This window comes from Bubalus kerabau, chromosome 19 (genome assembly GCF_029407905.1).
Source record: "Bubalus kerabau isolate K-KA32 ecotype Philippines breed swamp buffalo chromosome 19, PCC_UOA_SB_1v2, whole genome shotgun sequence".
Taxonomy (NCBI): Eukaryota; Metazoa; Chordata; class Mammalia; order Artiodactyla; family Bovidae; genus Bubalus; species Bubalus kerabau.
Genome location: NC_073642.1, coordinates 20,405,284 through 20,423,283, shown reverse-complemented (window position 1 = coordinate 20,423,283; position 18,000 = coordinate 20,405,284). Strand labels below are relative to the sequence as shown.

The following is an 18,000-nucleotide window of genomic DNA, read 5'->3' as shown; positions in this document are numbered from 1 at the left end:
CTGCTCTAAGCCACTGCAGGCCAAGGCCACCCGAGATCAATACCATTAATGTAGTGCCTTTGTTGGAAGAATCTTTATTATAAAGTAACAGGAAAGCTGCCTATGGCATTTCCTCCCACTTGCCAGATCTTTAACAAATCAGTTCGAACTGCAAAAGAGTGGAGGAATTTAGAGACCCATTCAGGGGGTACACTGTTCTTTAGACTAGAAAACATACACGGGTTAGGGTGTATGAAAATTTAAAAATCGTTTTGCTTCTTGGTTACAGAGTCATACTCTAGTTTTGCCAATCGACCAAGATGTATCCACGTAGACTTCTAGAAGGAAAAGAAGTAAAAGACATGGGGGGAGAGAAAGCCACCCCAGGAGAAGGGGAGGCAGGACTGGAACCCACACAACTCTGCTGTGAAGATGGCAAAGGTCATAGTGAAGCAGAAGCACCAGATGGACACTCATCAATCCCCTTCCCCGTTTCAGAGCGTCCATGCTGGTCACCAGAGGAAGGGTGCACCCGTGGGGAGCAGCTGCCCCAGGAGGAAGGAGAAGCCCATGACAGGCGTGAAGCTGGGGCCTGAGGAGAGGCTCATTGTAATTCTCGTGCTTTTTAACCTTGTTTGCTGAATAGTTAAACAGATCTGGAGTTTGATGGGCTGGTTTGGTGTGTCTGTTTTTCTCAGTTTCTGTCTTAGTTCTTCATTCTCTAGAAATATATGACCACTGACCCCTAGAACAATGACCTGCTGATCTGGAAAATGTAAGGGCCACACCCAAGTTTAAAAGCCAGCAAGGTGCCTCATGGTTAATGCAAACGTCTCCAAAAATAGCAGCACAGGGTTCCTCCAGCGAGCAGCCTGCAACCCTTTCCTGCTCCCCTCCTTGTATAAATCCTGACTGAATCTTGCAGGGGTGGGAGCTGGCTCTCTTGCACAGTGATCCACCTTCTCCCCTTTTGGCCTGCTGCCTTAACAGAAGGCTCCTTTTTTTCCCTCCATCGCTTGTCTTTCAGTATTGGTATCTTCAGAAACCAAAAGTCAAGCCTAAGCTGGGGTACAATGCTGGGTATCCAAGCAGCAGTCAGGTCCCCGGTGCTCAGGCCCCTCCATCTCCCCCTGGGATGAGGAGGGGGCTGAGGCTGGGAAGGTTGGGGAGGATCTATAGGTATGTTGCTAGAACTACAACATAAGAATTGCAACAGCTACGGAACTTACTAGATTCCGGAACTTGCCCTGTCCCTCCCCAGCCCTTGCTCACAGCCTGCTTTTGCTTTCTGTTGAGAGAAGGAAACTGGCCTCTGAATGAGCAGCGGAGCTGTTGACTGAGTGAGTACAGGGTGTGCCCCCAGGAGCCCCTCCCCACCCATTTGGACATAATTTTTGCCCTTTGGAACTTTGGGGTCATTTTGGACCCACCTGAGTGGGACATGGCTTGTTTATGACTCTGTACTGGTCTCTCCCTGAGTGAGAATTGGTTTGTTTGTTTGAAATCTGCTGAGTGAGAGAGTGAAGTGAAGTGGGAGGTCTACATCCATCCCTTCTAGAAGTCCACTGGGACGACTCTTGGTAGATTGGCAAACCTAGAGGCATGACCCTATAACCAAGAAAAAGGGGATTTTTAAATTATAATACAGCCTGGTCTATGTATGTTTTCGATTCTGAAGAATCGTGGCCCCTGAATGGTTCTCTATATTACTCCACCATTCAGCAGTTAGAATTGATTTGTTAATGATCTGGTAAGTGGGAGGATATTCTATGTGGGGGGTCTTCCTGTTGCTCCATAATAAGGGTTCTTCCAATAAGGGCACTAAATTAATGGTAAAAAGAAACTAAACTATGAAAAGCCTGTGTTCTTGACAGACTATTGTGCAGGGAAGGGAGGGAGAAGGGGTCAGCTTCTAAGGGAACTGAATACACCCTGACCTCTGTGGTTCCAGTCCTGATGCCCCAGGCAGGGGCTACCACAGGGTCTGCACCAAACACTCCCCCCGCATTCTGTGGAAGGAGGAGGAGATCTAGTGTGGGGGCGGGCACAGCCTGAATGCCCCCACAGCAGGAGGAAGAAAGGGAGTCTGAAGTAGTCTGTCCCTTTAAGACCCGGATTGGGTGGAGAGGCAGGAAGGGGTAGATTTCCGCTGAGACAATTCCCTGCAGTAGATCTGTTAAGAGGGCGAACAGTTGACTATTACAGGACTTATACTCCGTTTTCCACCTCAGACCTACTAAACTGGATAATTACCAATCCTCTATACACAGATGATCTACAAAAAATGGTGGAAACGTTCATTAGTATTTTTTTAACCCACCGCCCAACACGGGTGATGCACAGACATGGGTGATGATTGTGTTCACAGCGGATGAGTGGCACCTTGTTCTGGACAAAGCCCAACACTCGTCACTCGGTATTTGGCTTCTTGAGGGATAAGTAGACAAGCCTGAGTTGGGTAACACGGCCATAGGCCAAGGGGCCTCGAGAAGCTAAAAGAGGCAAAGACGGACCCTCCCCTGGGGCATCAGAGACAGAGACGCCCTGCTGACACCTTGTTTCAAAACGCCCATCTCCAGAACTGTGAGAGAATGCGTTCCTGCTGTTTTAAGCCATCTGGCTTGTGATAATTGGCTGCAGTAGCCCTAGAAGACCAAGATGAATTTCTAGAAATGGAAAATGTATTTTTGTCATATTTTTTAAGTTTCCAGAAAAGATTCCAGACCTCCTGCTCCAGAGCATGATGGTCACATGGATCCCAGGACTCCCTGTCATATCCTGTGTCCCCCAGTGTCTGAGACTCACAGGGGAGGGTCCACTGATGCCCAAGGAGCCAGGAGGGAAGGAAATAAGTAAAGGGGCTGGAAAGGACTAGGTCCCTGGAGAGGACCAGCGGCCCCTGTCTGGGGCGGTGGAAAAGCAAGATGCTCTGGGAATACAAGGTCTCATGTTTACAAAACAGGAAAAAAGATACAGAAACGCCCTACAAACATGTATGCATGTATGTACACGCATGTCTACATATGATTTCACAGCATTTGAAATGTATTGAAGGCTGAGGTTGAGGTTGAGGACATGGATGCTCCCTGGATGGAGGGGTGGACACTCCTGTGAGCAGGCAGGAAGCCTAGCCATGCCGAAGATGGGAAACCAGTCACAGATGAGATTATCATAGTCCTGCTTTATGTCAATTGTATATGAGAATGAGAAATATAGAAAATACTAAACAGAGATGAGGATGGAAAACAATATAAAGAAAAGAGGCTAGCAGCTGCTTATCTCCAGCAACCCCACTGCCAAGGGAACCAAACCAGGTGACACTGTATCTCCTGAGGCTTGAAAAGGAGCTGTAATCCGAATTTTCATGTGAAATTAAAACAATGTGCAGCCACCAAACACTGAGGGAAGAAATAGTAATGCTAGTGATTCTACATCATTTTTTCATGAAAACACTGATGGAAACTGTGATGGAAACTGAACACATCAAGAGTCCACCTGTAGTGCAAAGTGGTTTGCAGCCCCTGATCTGCAGCAAATCAAGCTGCATGTGCTGATGTCCAGAGCCAGGGCCTTCTGGGTCCTCCGTGAGGGGGACGGGGAGGTAACTGGCACAGATTGAGGGTTCCATGTGACAGGTTCTGATGAACCCGTCACACGCTTTTATTCATTTAATTGACACAAAGTAGGTATAGAGACATTGAACAGAAGGGGAAACTGAGGTTCTATTGAGTAGCTTGCCTGATCATCCAGCTATGAAGGCTCTACTCCTTGTCACTCTGAGTGTCCATCCCATCTCACCCTTCTCTGCCCTTCTGGCACCTCCTCCTCCTTCCTCTGTTCTGGCCATGACCTTCCCAGCTCACTGTCTTCCAGTCCACATGCCTGGCTGCCAGGCAGGCAGGGCTCAGCCACATCGGCTGTGCTCTGACGGGGGCACCATGTCCAGGCTCACAGATTAGAGTGCAGGAGGGGCTGCTGGGAGACTCAGACAAACTTCTACTTCCTGCTTTCCAGGTGGGGGAACAGAGGCCCAGAGAGGGCACAGGCCTGACCCAGGGTCACGCAGTTGGAACCCCTATGCCTCCTCTTCTCCATATCCTCTCTCTGATGCATTCAATGGATTCAAAGCATTCAAGTTGTCTCTTATCTTAGGTGGAATTTCAGGGTGACTTCAAGTAATTAAACTGGGATCAAACTGGGGTACAGAGAGCATGATACTCCCTTCCTCCCTCACAGCAGTGCCCCTCCCCACCCTGGCAGTGCCCACTAGGAGGCCAGCAGGCTCCAGGGCTGCCATGCAATGGGGCTCAAGGAGCTTTGTGAGTCCAGGGAGGTTCTCAGGTTTGCTCTCTGTTTCTCTTTCCAGCCTCAGCTTGTCCCAGGGTTTATTATCAGCAAAGCAACAAGGCCCCTGATGGCAGGAAGCTGGCTGGGGCTCAGGCTGCTGGCCCTTCAGCCCTGGGGGCCTCTCAGCAAATAGTCCCTTGGAAATAGGGTGGCCTTCCTTGTGGAGGGAGCGGGCTGGGAGGGGCCTCATTCCCCCCAATACTGGACCCTGGAGGAGGCCTTGTGTGAGCAGGACTGCAGCCCTGGCTGGTGGGACTGTCTTGGGCGGTGACCTGGGCAATTCCATGGTCTCCAGGGTCCCTGCCACTCTGGCCACGTGTCCCTGTCACAGCCCTGAAACCCCTTCAGGCCTCTGTTCTCCTGTCTCAGTTCCAGTCCCGGCCCCTCCTCCATGGGAAGGTTGGCTCCATGCCTGCATCCCTTCTGGGTCAGAAGACATCTACTGGGCTGCCTCAGGGCCCCAGAGACCCTAGGATCCCCCCAGTCATCTCCACTCTGCCCCCCGCCCCCACCCCAGTCCCGGGTGCATTCTCAGGGTCAACCCCTCCCAGGGTTCCTGCAGGGGCCTCCTTTTTCAACTCCTGCCCTTTAAAAGGGGTGATCATCCGTCCATCCCCACCCCTTCCCTGGATGCCCTGAAAGACTATACATCAGCCTCAGACACAGCATCCATGTTCATTTCCAATCCCTTCTTCCCAGCCTGGAAACTGCTAAGCAGTCTCCTAGGCCGGGAGAATCCTGCTCAGGTAGGACTTCTCCTAGATCTTTCCAGACTCCCACTTGGATGGCAGCCCTGGAGCCCAACACTATGTTAATCTATTCTGTGGTTCCTCAATGTCGCCCCACCTTGGAGTCATGCTGGGTTGGGGTCTCCCTTCCTCAATGAGGAAGCGTCACATGTGAAGGCAAAAATGGGTGGAGGGGATTCATAACAGTCTCTACTCCCATGTCATCCTGTCCCCACGGCCTTGCTCTCACCCCGTGGCTCCTCCCTGTTCACCCCTGAGGCTGCCCTCCTCCGGGTGGGGCTCTGTCCCCTCAGACGGCAGCTCCTTCTAGTGATGCTGCGGGGAGGACAGGCCAGGACACGTGTGCCTTCAGGTTGCTGTAAAAGGAGGCCGTGGCCCTGACGGTGTCTCCTGTGTCCCAGAGCCCTGAGTTTTGGTCCTGGGATCCCACCCATGGGCCTGGTTGACCTGCTGGGCTGTAGAACAAAGTGCTCAAACCCATGGCTTTTTAATTTTTATCTTGGATTTCCACTGCTCCGCTTTCAACCTTAGGGAAGGCACTTGACTCCTGGTTTTCCCATCTGTAGAACAGGGTTAGCACAACAATAAACAGTTCCTTTCTGAAAATCCTTGGGGTCAGATATTCTCCAGAATTCAGAATTTTTCAGTTTTGACAGGTGACATGATACATATTCTCTATAGGACAGACACCCCACTGGGGTCTGAAAGCACTTTGGGATCAAACACGTTACTGTTTCAGCAAATGGACTTTTGAACATTTACACTAAGTGAAATAAGAAAGAAGGAAGAAAGTTTAGTCCCTCAGTCATGTCCTACTCTTTGTGACCCCATGGACCGTAGCCTACCAGGCTCCTCCATCCATGGGATTTTCCAGGCAAGAGTACTGGAGTGGGTTGCCATTTCCTTCTCCAGAGGATCTGTCCGACCCAGGAATCAAACCCGGGTCTCCCACATTGTAGGCAGACGCTTTACCGTCTGAGCCATCAGGGAAGTCCATACAAAACTATAAATGATCTCCTGCCCGTTCAGCTCAGAATTGGTTACCAAACAATTTTTTTGTAATTCTTTTTCTAACTTGAAGGTTTGTGATTGTAGAAAAAGACCACAGTATACTGTATTTCTGTAGATATTGACGTGCAGCAAAAAGACATAAAAATGTTGGTGATTTTTAGGCCAGATGCAACCCATTTGTGAGATGAGACAAGTCTCCTGACAAGGCCAAAGGTGATGGGTGGGGACAGTCATTCTGGAGCGGCTGTGCTCTTACCTGAGTGTCTGAGCCACTGGTTCAAACTCCACAGATCCCGAGCCTCAGCCCTCATAGAGCCTGACCCTTTTCTGATCATCTCACTTAATCCACCTTCAGATCTGGATCTTTCTCTGACGAGTCCTAAGTGAAGACCATGCCATACTGGTGACTCTAACCTGCCAGACCTTCACAACACCATGTTTACCAGAGGGATACTTCCTGACCTAGTATATATGGAAACCCTGTACTCCCCCTTCAGCCTCGTGCAGATGATCTCCATGTATGTGACTCTCTTCCTGGCAGCCAGAATGGACAACGAGAGGGGGGTTGTACGTAACTGTTGCCTAACCATCTGGTGCGTCTGTTTCTCGCTGACCGGCTTCATCTCTATGTTAGAGTGCTATTACTATGACTGGATACTTCCTTTTTTCTGGTACAAATTACCCATCACCTATGCCTGCTATGTGGCAATTTTCTGCCTTTTGACCTCCATCATCAACCCCATCTTCTACATGCAGTACCTGCATTATGGTCCTTCCCGAGACCAGGCCATCGCTGCTTCTGCGTTCTCCTGCATCACGAGTGTGCTCTATGCCATAGATGTGGCCTACACATGGAAATACTACAAGTTGAAGAACATCCCCTGCTATGAGCACACATTACCAGGCCTGCTAAAGATTCTGGAGAGTGTTGTGGCCTGTGTCATCTTCTCCTTCACCAGCAACACCTCCCTGTACCGGCACCAGCCGGCCCTGAAGTGCTGCTTGGCTGTGTACTTCACCTGCTTCGTCCGGGTAGCTGTGGCCATGCTGCTGAAGCTGAGTGGCTGGGAGAACAGACTGCCCCTCCGGCTTACCATTTTCCATCTGGGGCAGACGGTGCTCTCATTCCTCCTCTATGTCAGTGCAATGGTCCTCTGGCCACTCTACCAGTTTGACAAGAAGTTAGGTGGACAACCCCACTGGTACAGTGATATGAGCTGCGTTGATGAGCTCACCGACTATGGCTGTGTCTGGGACCAGCGACTGGCTGTGGCCATCCTGACAGCCATCAACCTGCTGATGTATGTGGTCGACCTGGTGTACTGGACCCGCCAGGTTTCTGTAGGGACTGAGTACCAGCTGAGTACCCCTTGTCCCCTCCACTCACAGGGGGTGTCTTTACAGAGCTCTGTTGAACCCTGATGCCCTCTTCCTGGTTCCCTCTCCCTCCTCACCTCCTTCCCATTCATCCCGCTCTCTTTTCTGTTTCCTTCCCTCCAACTGCTCGGTCTCCTTCCTATTCTCCTTGGTTGCCCATGTCCTATTTTGCTTCTTTCTCATCTTTTTACATTTTCTGCTTTTTGCCCCTTTTCTGGTCATCCTTGGTTTTCTCGTCTCCTGTATCCTGACCACCTCTCCCCATTTTCCTTCTTCTGATCCATCAGGACCTGAGACTCCTTCCTTCTCTGTCCACTGCCCCCTCCCCCCTCCTAAGGTGCTGACTCCACAGCACACAGCCCTCTGTGCAGCTGATCACACGCTGGGCCTTGGGTGGGGCCTCATTGCCAAAGTGTGTCTGTCCCTCTGGGTGCCTTAGTTGCTGTGTGTTTCTTGGGTGGCAGTGACGGTGGGTAGCTAGGCATTGGGCCTCCTTTCTCCCAATAGAAGGGAGTATATAGTGCACCTCCCCTTTAGGTAAAAAAAAAAAAATTCTGGAGGTCACTGATTCCCAATGGGCAAGAGTCCAGAAGCAGAGGTATTGGATCCCTGGGCCCCGCCTGATGCTCAGCCTCACCTGAGATTGGCTCCAAAATTCTTCCTAGCTTACTCAACACTGGCTGCCTAGAGGGCATCTTGAAGGAATTTGGGATGATTTCCACCCCCAACCAGTCTCTGGAGAATCAAAAAAGAAGCTGGTGAAGAACCCCAGGGACTTGCCGACACCCGTTTGCAGTGTTGGTGAGGGGCAGTGATGGCCTCCTGCCTCAGTGATCACAACTGCAGGTCCTGCCTCTGCAGGGAGAAGAGCATGGCCACTGCAGCCTTATGTGATGCTAGACTCAGATTATTTTTTTCTTTCTTTTTCTATCTTCTGATCAGGAAGCCAAAAATTATTGGGTGACTTGTTCTTAAAGAGAAGTTTCTTTTCAGAATTTCTTAGGCAGGTGGTTTGGGGGTGGGGGTGGGGTGGTTGTTGCTGCCTCCATTGCCAAAGGAATTGCATTGCTTGAGTGTGAGGTGACACGTGTGTGTGTTTCTGTGTACCTGTTGCTTTCTGCTGCTGCTTCCTGAGTTTCTGGAATCAGGTAAAATAAATATATAATTAAAAATTTTTTTCTAGATCTTTTTGTTTCCATCAGCCCCTGCTGTCAATCATCAGGAAAAGACTTGTACCTTTTCTCACACACATAATGTTCTTTTTAATCCTAGTATAAAGATATAAAGCATCATCCATGGCTCAGCAGTAAAGAATCCATGGGCAATGCAGGAGACAATGCAAGAGATGCCAGTTTGGTCCTTGGGTAAGGTAGATCCCCTGGAGAGGGCATGGCCACCCAGTCCAGTACACTTGCCTGGAGAATCCCATGGACAAGGAGCCAGGTGGGCTACAGTCCATGGGGTCACTAAGAGTTGGACATGACCGAAGCCACTTAGCATGCATATAAAGGTGAAAGGGAAAAAAGCAAAGAAACAAAAATCCAAAAAAATCCACATATTCTAATACCCCAAATTGACCTAGAACTCAAAAGAGCCCTAGTCAGTTTTCACCCTCACCAAATCTATGTTTTTGAGAATCACTCCCACTGACTCTCCACCTCCATCTGGACCAGAGCCTGGAGATGTGGCCCAGCCTGTGAGGCAAGAGGTTGGGCCCACCCCAATGTCCACATCCTGCCCGCTACCTCTTAAAGGGGCCATGACAGCACCTCAAGGCCTCTCTTTAAAGATGTGTACTGGTGTGGATGTTCAGTGCACCTGTGTGTGTACACGTGTGCGTGCTCACGTCAGTCAGTCAGTTCAGTCGCTCAGTCGTGTCCGACTCTTTGCAACCCCAAGAATAACAGCACCGCAGGCCTTCCTGTCCATCACCAACTCCCGGAGTTTACCAAACTCATTTCCATTGAGTCGGTGATGTCATCTAACCATCTCATCCCCTGTCGTCCCCTTCTCTTCCTGCCTTCAATCTTTCCCAGCATCAGGGTCTTTTCAAATGAGTCAGCTCTTCGCATCAGGTGGCCAAAATATTGGGGTTTCAGCTTCTACATCAGTCCTTCCAATGAACACCCAGGACTGATTTCCTTTAGGATGGACTGGTTGGATCTCCTCACAGTTCAAGGGACTCTCAAGAGTCTTCTCCAACACCACAGTTCAAAGCATCAATTCTTCGGCGCTCAGCTTTCTTTATAGTCCAACTCTCATATCCATACATGACCACTGGAAAAACCATAGCCTTGACTAGATGGACCTTTGTTGACAAAGTAATGTCTCTGCTTTTTAATATGAGGTCTAGGTTGGTCATAACTTTCCAAGGAGCAAGCATCTTTTAATATCATGGCTGCAATCACCATCTGCAGTGATTTTGGAGCTCCAAAAAATAAAGTCAGCCACTCTTTCCACTATTTCCCCATCTATTTGCCAGGAAGTGATGGGACCGGATGCCATGATCTTAGTTTTCTGAATGGTGATTTTTAAGCCAACTTTTTCACGCTCCTCTTTCACTTTCATCAAGAGGCTCTTTAGTTCTTCTTCACTTTCTGCCATAAGGGTAGTGTCATCTGCATATCTAAGGTTATTGGTATTTCTCCCGGCAATTTTGATTTCAGCTTGCTTCCTCCAGCCCAGTGTTTCTCATGACGTACTCTGCATAAAAGTTCATGTGCCGCCCTGCAATGACACCAACAGCCCTATATAGTAACTGGTGATGAGAAATGCTCCACAAGCCTTCTTCTCCTGTTCGCAGCCACAAAGCCTCAACCCCAGCATCCTAGCGTCACCAGGGCCAGAGGGGCCAGACAAGCAGAGCTGCGGGGGAGGGGAGGGGAGGGACCCCACTGCTGCCCCTCACGCCTGTACTGAGGTGAAGCCTGTGATCCTCACCAGGGGGCTGGAAGGATGGAAGGGAAGGACTTCCAGGAGGTGGTCCCTGTGGCAGGAAAATCTTAAGCAACAATGAAATAAAATTCCTATTTTAAGACAAAACGAGAAAAATTTAAATTGAACATTATTGGTCTGTTTCAGATTCTTCCCTCTCCTCTAGTGTGCATATTTCATCTGCATTGTGCCTTAACCAGACCTCTTCAAGGGAAGAAATACCCATTTCACCACAAGGGTGACAGTTTCTAGAGGTATCCGTGTAAGTCCTTAGAAGATAGCACTGCTAACTTACTTAGGACCTGATCAATGTCTCTAACTGTACTACTTGTGCTCTGCTTATTTTAAGGATCCATGCCTTATTTCTTGTATTAACAGATGTGTGATTAAGAATGTGATGAAAAATTAATGGTGACTAGGCCTCTTGAAATGATTCATATAATGTATATAGTTTATAAGATCCAGGATTGTAATGCAGTGACTGTTCCCATATGGCTCCGTGATAACGAACCTGCCTGTTAATGCAAGAGACTTGGGTTTGATTCCTAGGTCTCGAAGATGCCCTGGAGAAGGAAATGGCAACGCACTCCAGCATTCTTGCCTGGAAAACCCTATGGACCGAGGAGTCTTGTGGGCTACAGTCCATTGGTCTCAAAGAGTCAGAGACGACTTAGCGTCTAAACCACAACAACAGCTCCAGATATGGGAATAAGCAACAGGAAGGAACCATTTGCTCAGGACCTGGGCCCAGACCACCTTTTTTCTGGGAGCCTTTTTTGTCCTCATTCAGTCCGATGACTTTAAGATTCCACTGATCAATAAATATTCTTGTTCCCTAAGTGTGTGTGTGCCAGGCCCTATTCTAGACACTGGATAGAGAGCAGAGAACAGAACCAAGAGTTCCGGCCTCATGGAGCTTGCACTCTAGTACAGGAGACGTGCACATCAATACATAACATCAGTCAGTGGGCTATTAATGCCACGATAAAGGGAACACAGGTAAGAAGGGTTATTGGAGGGCCTGTTGGCGGCGGGCGGGCAAGGCTGCTCCATGGATGTGACGTTTAAGAAGAAACTGAAAGAAGAGTGTAGGCCGAGGGAGGACAGCTCCCCAGTTCCTGTCTCCAGAGCCGATCTCTACTGGGATCCAGAGTCATATACACTTGCCTCCTGATCTCCCCCCCCAGATGTCTCGGGACACGTCACACTTAGTATGTCCAGTCCCACCTCTTCAATCCCCCACTCCCATCACACGCTGATCCTTCCTCATGTTTCCATCTCAGTCAATGGCACCACCTTCCCAGATGCTCTTCACAATATGCTCCTGAACCCACCCACTCTTCTTCATCTTTAGACCACCTGGTCCAGATCCATCCATCCCCTCACCTGTACTCCTGCCATAAGCTTCTAGATGCTTCCTCTATTTCCATCCTTTCCCTCAAAGACTGGTTTGGAGTAAAGTCAAAGTACGATACTCTGAAGATTTCTGTTTGCTCCCTTAGGATGGAACACAGACTCCACAACATCACCCACCTGCAAAGCCTTGCAAGATCAGACCCCTTTCTTCCTCTCCAGCCTCCTCCTGTGCCTCCAGCCACTGACAACTGTTTCCAGTTCTCTTGGTCATCTCAGAGCCTTTCACCTTATATGTCTACACACCACCCCCCAACCCTCAACTGAGACCTGAGTTCAGCCGGGCTCACAGTAGTCCTGTGCTCAGTCTATGCTACTCTAGGTCTCAGTTTGCTCATCCAGAAAATGGAGATAACAGCTCCTGCTTTTACTCCTAAAGGCTGTTAACTGCACCCTCCAGAGACATCTCTGGCAGCATAAGCAGAGAACTGTACTAGAAGGATACTGGATAGCTTGGAGAACTGCTAGAAGGGACCAGCCTGAGAACAGGCTCAGACCAGAAATGAGGGTGCTGGACAGCCAGCTCACAGCCAAGGGCACTTGGTCCCGGCACCGTGGCCATTGGAAGCACACTGGATGCTCTGCAGGCCCTGCAGAAGGAATTCTGGTCTCTCTTTGTTTCCGTGTATACCTGTTCTTGTGTGTCCAGGCCCCAGTTGTGGGGCAGGTGCAATATTTATCTGGCCTTTTCTTTCTTGAGGCTTCTCTGATGGCTCAGACAGTAAAGCATCTGCCTGCAATGTGGGATACCTTGGTTCAATCCCTGGATGAGGAAGATACTCTGGAGAAGGAAATGGCAACCCACTCTAGTATCCTTGCCTGGAAATCCCCATGGACGCTGGAGCCTGGGATGCTACAGTCCATGGGGTCGCAAAGAGTTGGCCACGACTGAGCGACTGCACTTTCCTTTCCTTTCCTTTTCTTTCTTATTGAGGGTCAGGCCCAGTCTCTCCCCAGGGTGCACACATTATGGGATTGTCCTCAAATGTGGTGATGAGGTCAGGTCCTCAGTGATTTCCCTCCTTGGAGATATCCATCACAGAAGGTCAAGTGTTGTTAGGAGGATTAAATGGGACAAAACATGACTCAGAGATTCTCAAATATTCCCCCAAAACGCAGAAGGGATGGAATACATCCCAGTTGGTAGGTCCAGGCTATAGTCTGAGCTGTAAGCACTTGTTGTATTCATTTCAGAAACATTTGCCGTGGGCCAACAGGGCAGGTATTGACATAAAAGTTAAGAGAGGTGTCACACAGAGCACACACTGCAGGCTAACCACTGTTCTGGATGTTTTGTTCCTCCCAGCAGCCCATGAACTATGCACTCAGTGTCCCCATTATCACAGACCCACAGTGGGTAACTAGACCAAGATCACACAAGTAGGAAGTGGCAGAGCTGAGATTTGAACCCAGTCATGTGGATGCAGGATCTTATACTCGGATTGTCATGAATTTGTACCTTGTATTCCAGAAAGATAAAACAGCCAACATTTTTTAGCACGAACAGCCCAGCACCTCCTTGGTGGCTCACATGGTAAAGAATCCACATACAATGTGGGAGACCTGGGTTCGATCCATGGGTCGGAAAGATCCCCTGAAGGAGGGCATGACAACCTGCTTCAGTATTCTTGCCTGGAAAATCCCCTTGGACAGAGGAGCCTGTGGGATATATTCCAAGGGGTCGCATGGAGTCAGACATGACTGAGTGACAAAACACACCACCAGTCTGACTAGGTGACTTATTATCTCTATTTCATTTCATTTTCAGGGATATTATTATTGTCATCCCCCTTTAAGAGATGATGAAAGTGAGGCTCAGAGAGCACGTTATGTTTTTTCCTCAAGGTCACACAGTTACTCTCTGAGAGAGCCTGCGTTGAATACAGATCTGTCTCCCTCAAAGCTCAGCGAGAACCTCAGGAAATGCTGAGCCCGTTCCCCCTTCTCTCAGATCCAGGTATAACCTCCTGGCTCCTGTCTGTCCTGCTCTGGCTGCAGTACCTCATTCAGAGGTCCTACAGCAGCACCCCTGTCTCAGCCAGACTACCTATTGCCTGTTGAAAAGGGAAGTAGCCAGCCAGAAAAGTCCGGAGACAGCAGGGAGAAACTTCACAGGGCTTGATTAAAGCCCCCTTGTTTCTCCTCAGCTCACCTGCCTCCCAACAGGCACTTTTAGACAGGAGCCAACCACACAGACAAGGGCCGCATGATCGGCCGTCTGCACTGGCACCCAGGGGAAATAAGCCTGAGGCCACAGGAGGGAATGGCCCCAATTCTCTGCACTCAGAGGAAGACTTAAGAAGGCTGATGCTGTGATTTTTCCAAGAAGCTGCTCCAGGACCAGAGAATGGTCCTGTGTTCTGGATGCGGCTCAGGCCATAGTCTGGGGGCGTCAGCTGGAGTCACCCTGTGCAGAGGAGGCTCTGGCCGGCTGAGGAGGGAGCCTCTGGCCGCTGCCCCGGGAGACAAGAAGCCCAGGCCAGACAGGGAGCAAGGGAAGGGCCTGAGGCTTGGGTACTGGGAGGTCTTCTCCATCAACTGTGTGTTTTGAAGGCCTGGGGGAGGCCGTGGTCACCAAGTAGGTGGGTTTCAGGTCACCAGCTCCCCCTCCCAAGACCTCTGGACCCAAGTCGCCTCCCTTCTCTCTGCCTTTGGAGACAGGCCTGTCTGGGCATCTCTAAGCTCCTCCCCCAGCCTGTCTCCTTTGGAGTCAGAGCAGATGTGACTGTGAATCCAGTCGCAAACCCCAGATCTGCCTCTCTTCATTCTGGGCTTCTGTTTCATCTTCCCCTGCTTATGGTCAGCCCTCTATATGCCCAGCAGAAAGGAATTTGCTTTTCCTAAAGGAAACACAAGCTCCCTAAATAAGGCAAGAGCGTTGTGGCTGCTGAGCTGGACTCTGAAGAAGTGGAAAGTCAAGAATGTGCGGGAACAAGGAAGTCTGGGAGACCTCAGACTGTGGGGGTGCCTGGAAGCAGTGTGTGTTTTTGACAAGAATCACTGGAGAGTTGGACCCCTGGAAAGTGATTAAGGAAACTCATGTTATGAAAGAGAAGCATGTTCCCCACCAAGCAGAGGTCGTGGGGAAGGAGGGTGTGTTTAGTCAGGAAGGATGTGACCAATAAACAGGACCCAAAAGCCAAGAGGAAACAAGCAGAGAGGGTGGAGAAGGTGGACAGAGGGGAGGGAGCCGGCTCCATCTCCACGTCTGAGTCTCCAGGACTGGCAAATCCAAGGGCCCCGGGAAGAAGGGGGTGGGATGGACCAGGGGTCTCTGGCACCCCTCCCCCATCTAGCAGATGAGGAAACTGACTCAGCAGCAGTGAGTGCCCTCCTCGGGTTTACAGGGCAGGTTTGTGCAGGACCTGCGTGGACGGGGCAGAATCCCAGCCTGGAGGACGCTGCTGCCACACTTATAACAAGCAGCGTGCGGCCGTGGACAGACAGCCAGCCTGGGGACAGGACACCTGGTCCTGACTCTGACTCTGCCACACACAGGGCGACTTTGGACAAGTCCTGCCCCTCCCTGGGGTCCAGCTGCTCCTCCTCTATGATGAGAAGACTAAGTGTATCTCATTCAGTAATGTCTGACACTTTGCGACCCCATGGACTGCAGCCCACCAGGCTCCTCTGTCCGTGGGATTTCCCAGGCAAGAATACTGGAGTGGGTTGACAACCCGTCTCCAGGGGATCTTGCCAACCCAGAGATCAAACCCAGGTCGATCTGCATTGCAGAAGGATTCTTTCCCATCTGAGCCACCAAGGAATACCCTAAGACTAGAGGGTTGGACTAAATACAGGATCATTACACTTTCTTTTGAGGGCCACAGTGAGGGGACTGCAGCAGCCTTGGAATTGTGACAAATGTCCCTTAACCTCTCAACAGGAGGAATTGACCAGCTGCCCCATGAACCACCAGGCTTGGACAGCGAGCCCCTCAGGTGAGCCCACCCTAGATAATTCTTTTACTGAAGCAGAGACATTTCCATCCTCCTGGGAAATGAGGTCCCAGGGTTGTGTTCAATTTGATTTAGAAAAATATATGAATCTGAGGTTTCTGCACTGAGACTTGTGGAGGTCAACGCATACTTGCTTTTGTGGTTAAAAAATTAGCCAATAGTCAGACAACCTAAGAAAGAATTGGAAATTTTATTGGAACCAACCTGAGAAGTTTAACTGGGGAGACAGTCTCTCAAGAAGCTCCAAGAGCTGTTTTGAGGAGATCAGGGTTGGAGGTCAATGTTGATGTGATTTGGGGAAGGCCATGAAACCAGCCCACGCCTTGGTAGAAGGTTACTTCACTCAGGAAGAATACATATCATGGTTCATGCTTTTAGTGCTTCCTAGCATGGACAGATGCAGGAAACTGGGTTCATAGAAAAGTCTCCTGAAATATCCAAGTATGTGAGGGCAGGTTCTGCCAGTTTTCTCAGAGTACAAAGTGCAATCCTGACAGTTTTCACGACTTCTTTCCAGAGTGGATTGCAGGTCAGTGAATTACAGCAGCTAGTGACTTGATTTTGGAAGACCTCAGTGGTGGGCAACATTCTTTATCACACAATCTATTTGTTTCCATCTTAATTCCAATCAAGGTTTGGGAGGAATTTTCCCAGGTCAGGGGAGGATTCCATTGATGGGCCACTGGGTGTGCAATTCTTTCTCTAGTTCTGGTAACAGTAGCCAAACTCCTCTGGAATAATTGTCTCACTTGTCTGTCAGGCTCTCAGAAATGGTTCCCTCCTGTTGCTTCTTCCCATATTTCGAGTCATGGATCTTATAAAACTGTATGTAAGGTCACCTGGTCATCACCATGTTTATCAGAGGCTCAATGACACATTTGTTAATGCGAGAAACAACACCCTTGTAAAGTGCTAGACAAGAGTAATATGGCGAGTGACATTAATAAGGTCATAGGGAGGAGTGTCATGTAAAGTCACAAGGCTGGGGTTAGAAGAACAAAAATGGGTCTTTATATCGGGTCGGGTATTTCTGCCCTTCGGAAGATCTGGTTGACACGTACTGCAGATGCACACTGCACACTTCAGGGCAGGGATAAGGTCAAACAGGCAGAGGCGAATTTTGTTTCAATTTTTCTTGTCTTGCCTTAAAATATGAATTTTATTTCATTGCTTCTTAGGATTTGCCTGCCACGGGAAGCATGTCCTGGAGCCCTCCCCATCCACCCCACCCGCCCCCGGGTGAAGAACTCATGCTTCATCCCAGTACAGGAGCGAGGGGCAGCAGTGGGTTGCTTTCCCCTGTCCCCCTTACCGCCCCCACCACAGCTCTGATGCCTGACTCCTCCAGTCCTGCTGACTCCAGGATGCTGGGCTCTGAGGCTTTGCGGCTGAGAACAGGAGACTAAGCACAATATTGGTGGCTTCCTGGCCACCAGTTATTATAAAGGCTGCTGGTCCCAATACACGTGTGAGCACAGATATACAGGCTCATACACAGGCAAACACGCGGTGGGCGTGCACGCAGGCACACACCTTTAAATACAGTTCTCCGGGGTCTGGTCCTTTAAGAGCTAAGGGGACAGAAAGTCTAGTGTTGGGGACACAACTGCTAGTTGTCTTGGGCTGGGCCATGCCCCCAGGGCCCGGGGAAGGTGCGAGGGGGAGACATCGGGAAGGGCTCCCAGAGACGGGGGCTTTCGTGAGAATAAAAATCTCCTCCATCCTTCCCAGCTCTGAGAAAATTTGGGGCAATTAACGTATGTCAGGTTTGTGGGTTTTTTCTTTTATCTTTGTATTGAGGTTAAAAAGGAACATTACAGTTGTAGGAGAAAGGGCAAGGCTTCATCTATGATTGGTAGCAGGGTTGATGGTATCCAGAAATTCCAGACAATTTAAAAAATCCATGTATATTTACATCTATTTAGATCATATTATGTGTTTGTCCTGGAGAAGCAGGAAGCAGCATCAGAAAACAGCTGACACATAGAAACACATGTCTGTGCAGCACAAACTCAAGCAATACAGTTTCCTGAACTGTGGCATCAGCAACCCACCCATCCAACACCACTCATCAACAAAACTATGAAGAGAAACTTTCCATGCAAAAATATAGTCACCTAGTAATTTTTGTCCTTGAGACAATAAAAATTAAAGAAAAATAAAACACCCAGGCTAACATCACCTTTAATGCTGGCAGTGGCGATGCCCTTCTCCCTGCAGAGGCAGGACCT

General features: G+C 49.5%; 1 protein-coding gene across 2 annotated transcripts; it reads left to right on the top strand.

The window, feature by feature from the left end:
• The first annotated feature begins 1,268 nt into the window (after positions 1-1,268).
• LOC129634273 (myeloid-associated differentiation marker-like) lies at positions 1,269-17,082 on the top strand. Of its 2 annotated transcripts, XR_008705503.1 has the most exons (4): positions 1,278-1,319; positions 10,947-11,396; positions 15,697-15,751; positions 16,948-17,082. XR_008705503.1 is itself a non-coding variant. In XM_055556379.1 (2 exons), the coding sequence occupies exon 2, from the start codon at positions 6,522-6,524 to the stop codon at positions 7,506-7,508; it is 987 nt and encodes a 328-aa protein (XP_055412354.1). In that variant the 5' UTR covers positions 1,269-1,319; positions 6,442-6,521; the 3' UTR covers positions 7,509-10,317. The 2 variants fall into 2 exon arrangements, 1 of the variants encoding a protein (XP_055412354.1); XM_055556379.1 differs by lacking the exons at positions 10,947-11,396; positions 15,697-15,751; positions 16,948-17,082 and adding an exon at positions 6,442-10,317 and having other exon boundaries at positions 1,269-1,319.
• The last annotated feature ends 918 nt before the right edge of the window (positions 17,083-18,000 follow it).

Excerpts from the sequence above, each read along its gene's own strand:
- LOC129634273 (XM_055556379.1), top strand. The coding sequence starts at position 6,522 with ATGTTTACCAGAGGGATACTTCCTGACCTAGTATATATGGAAACCCTG.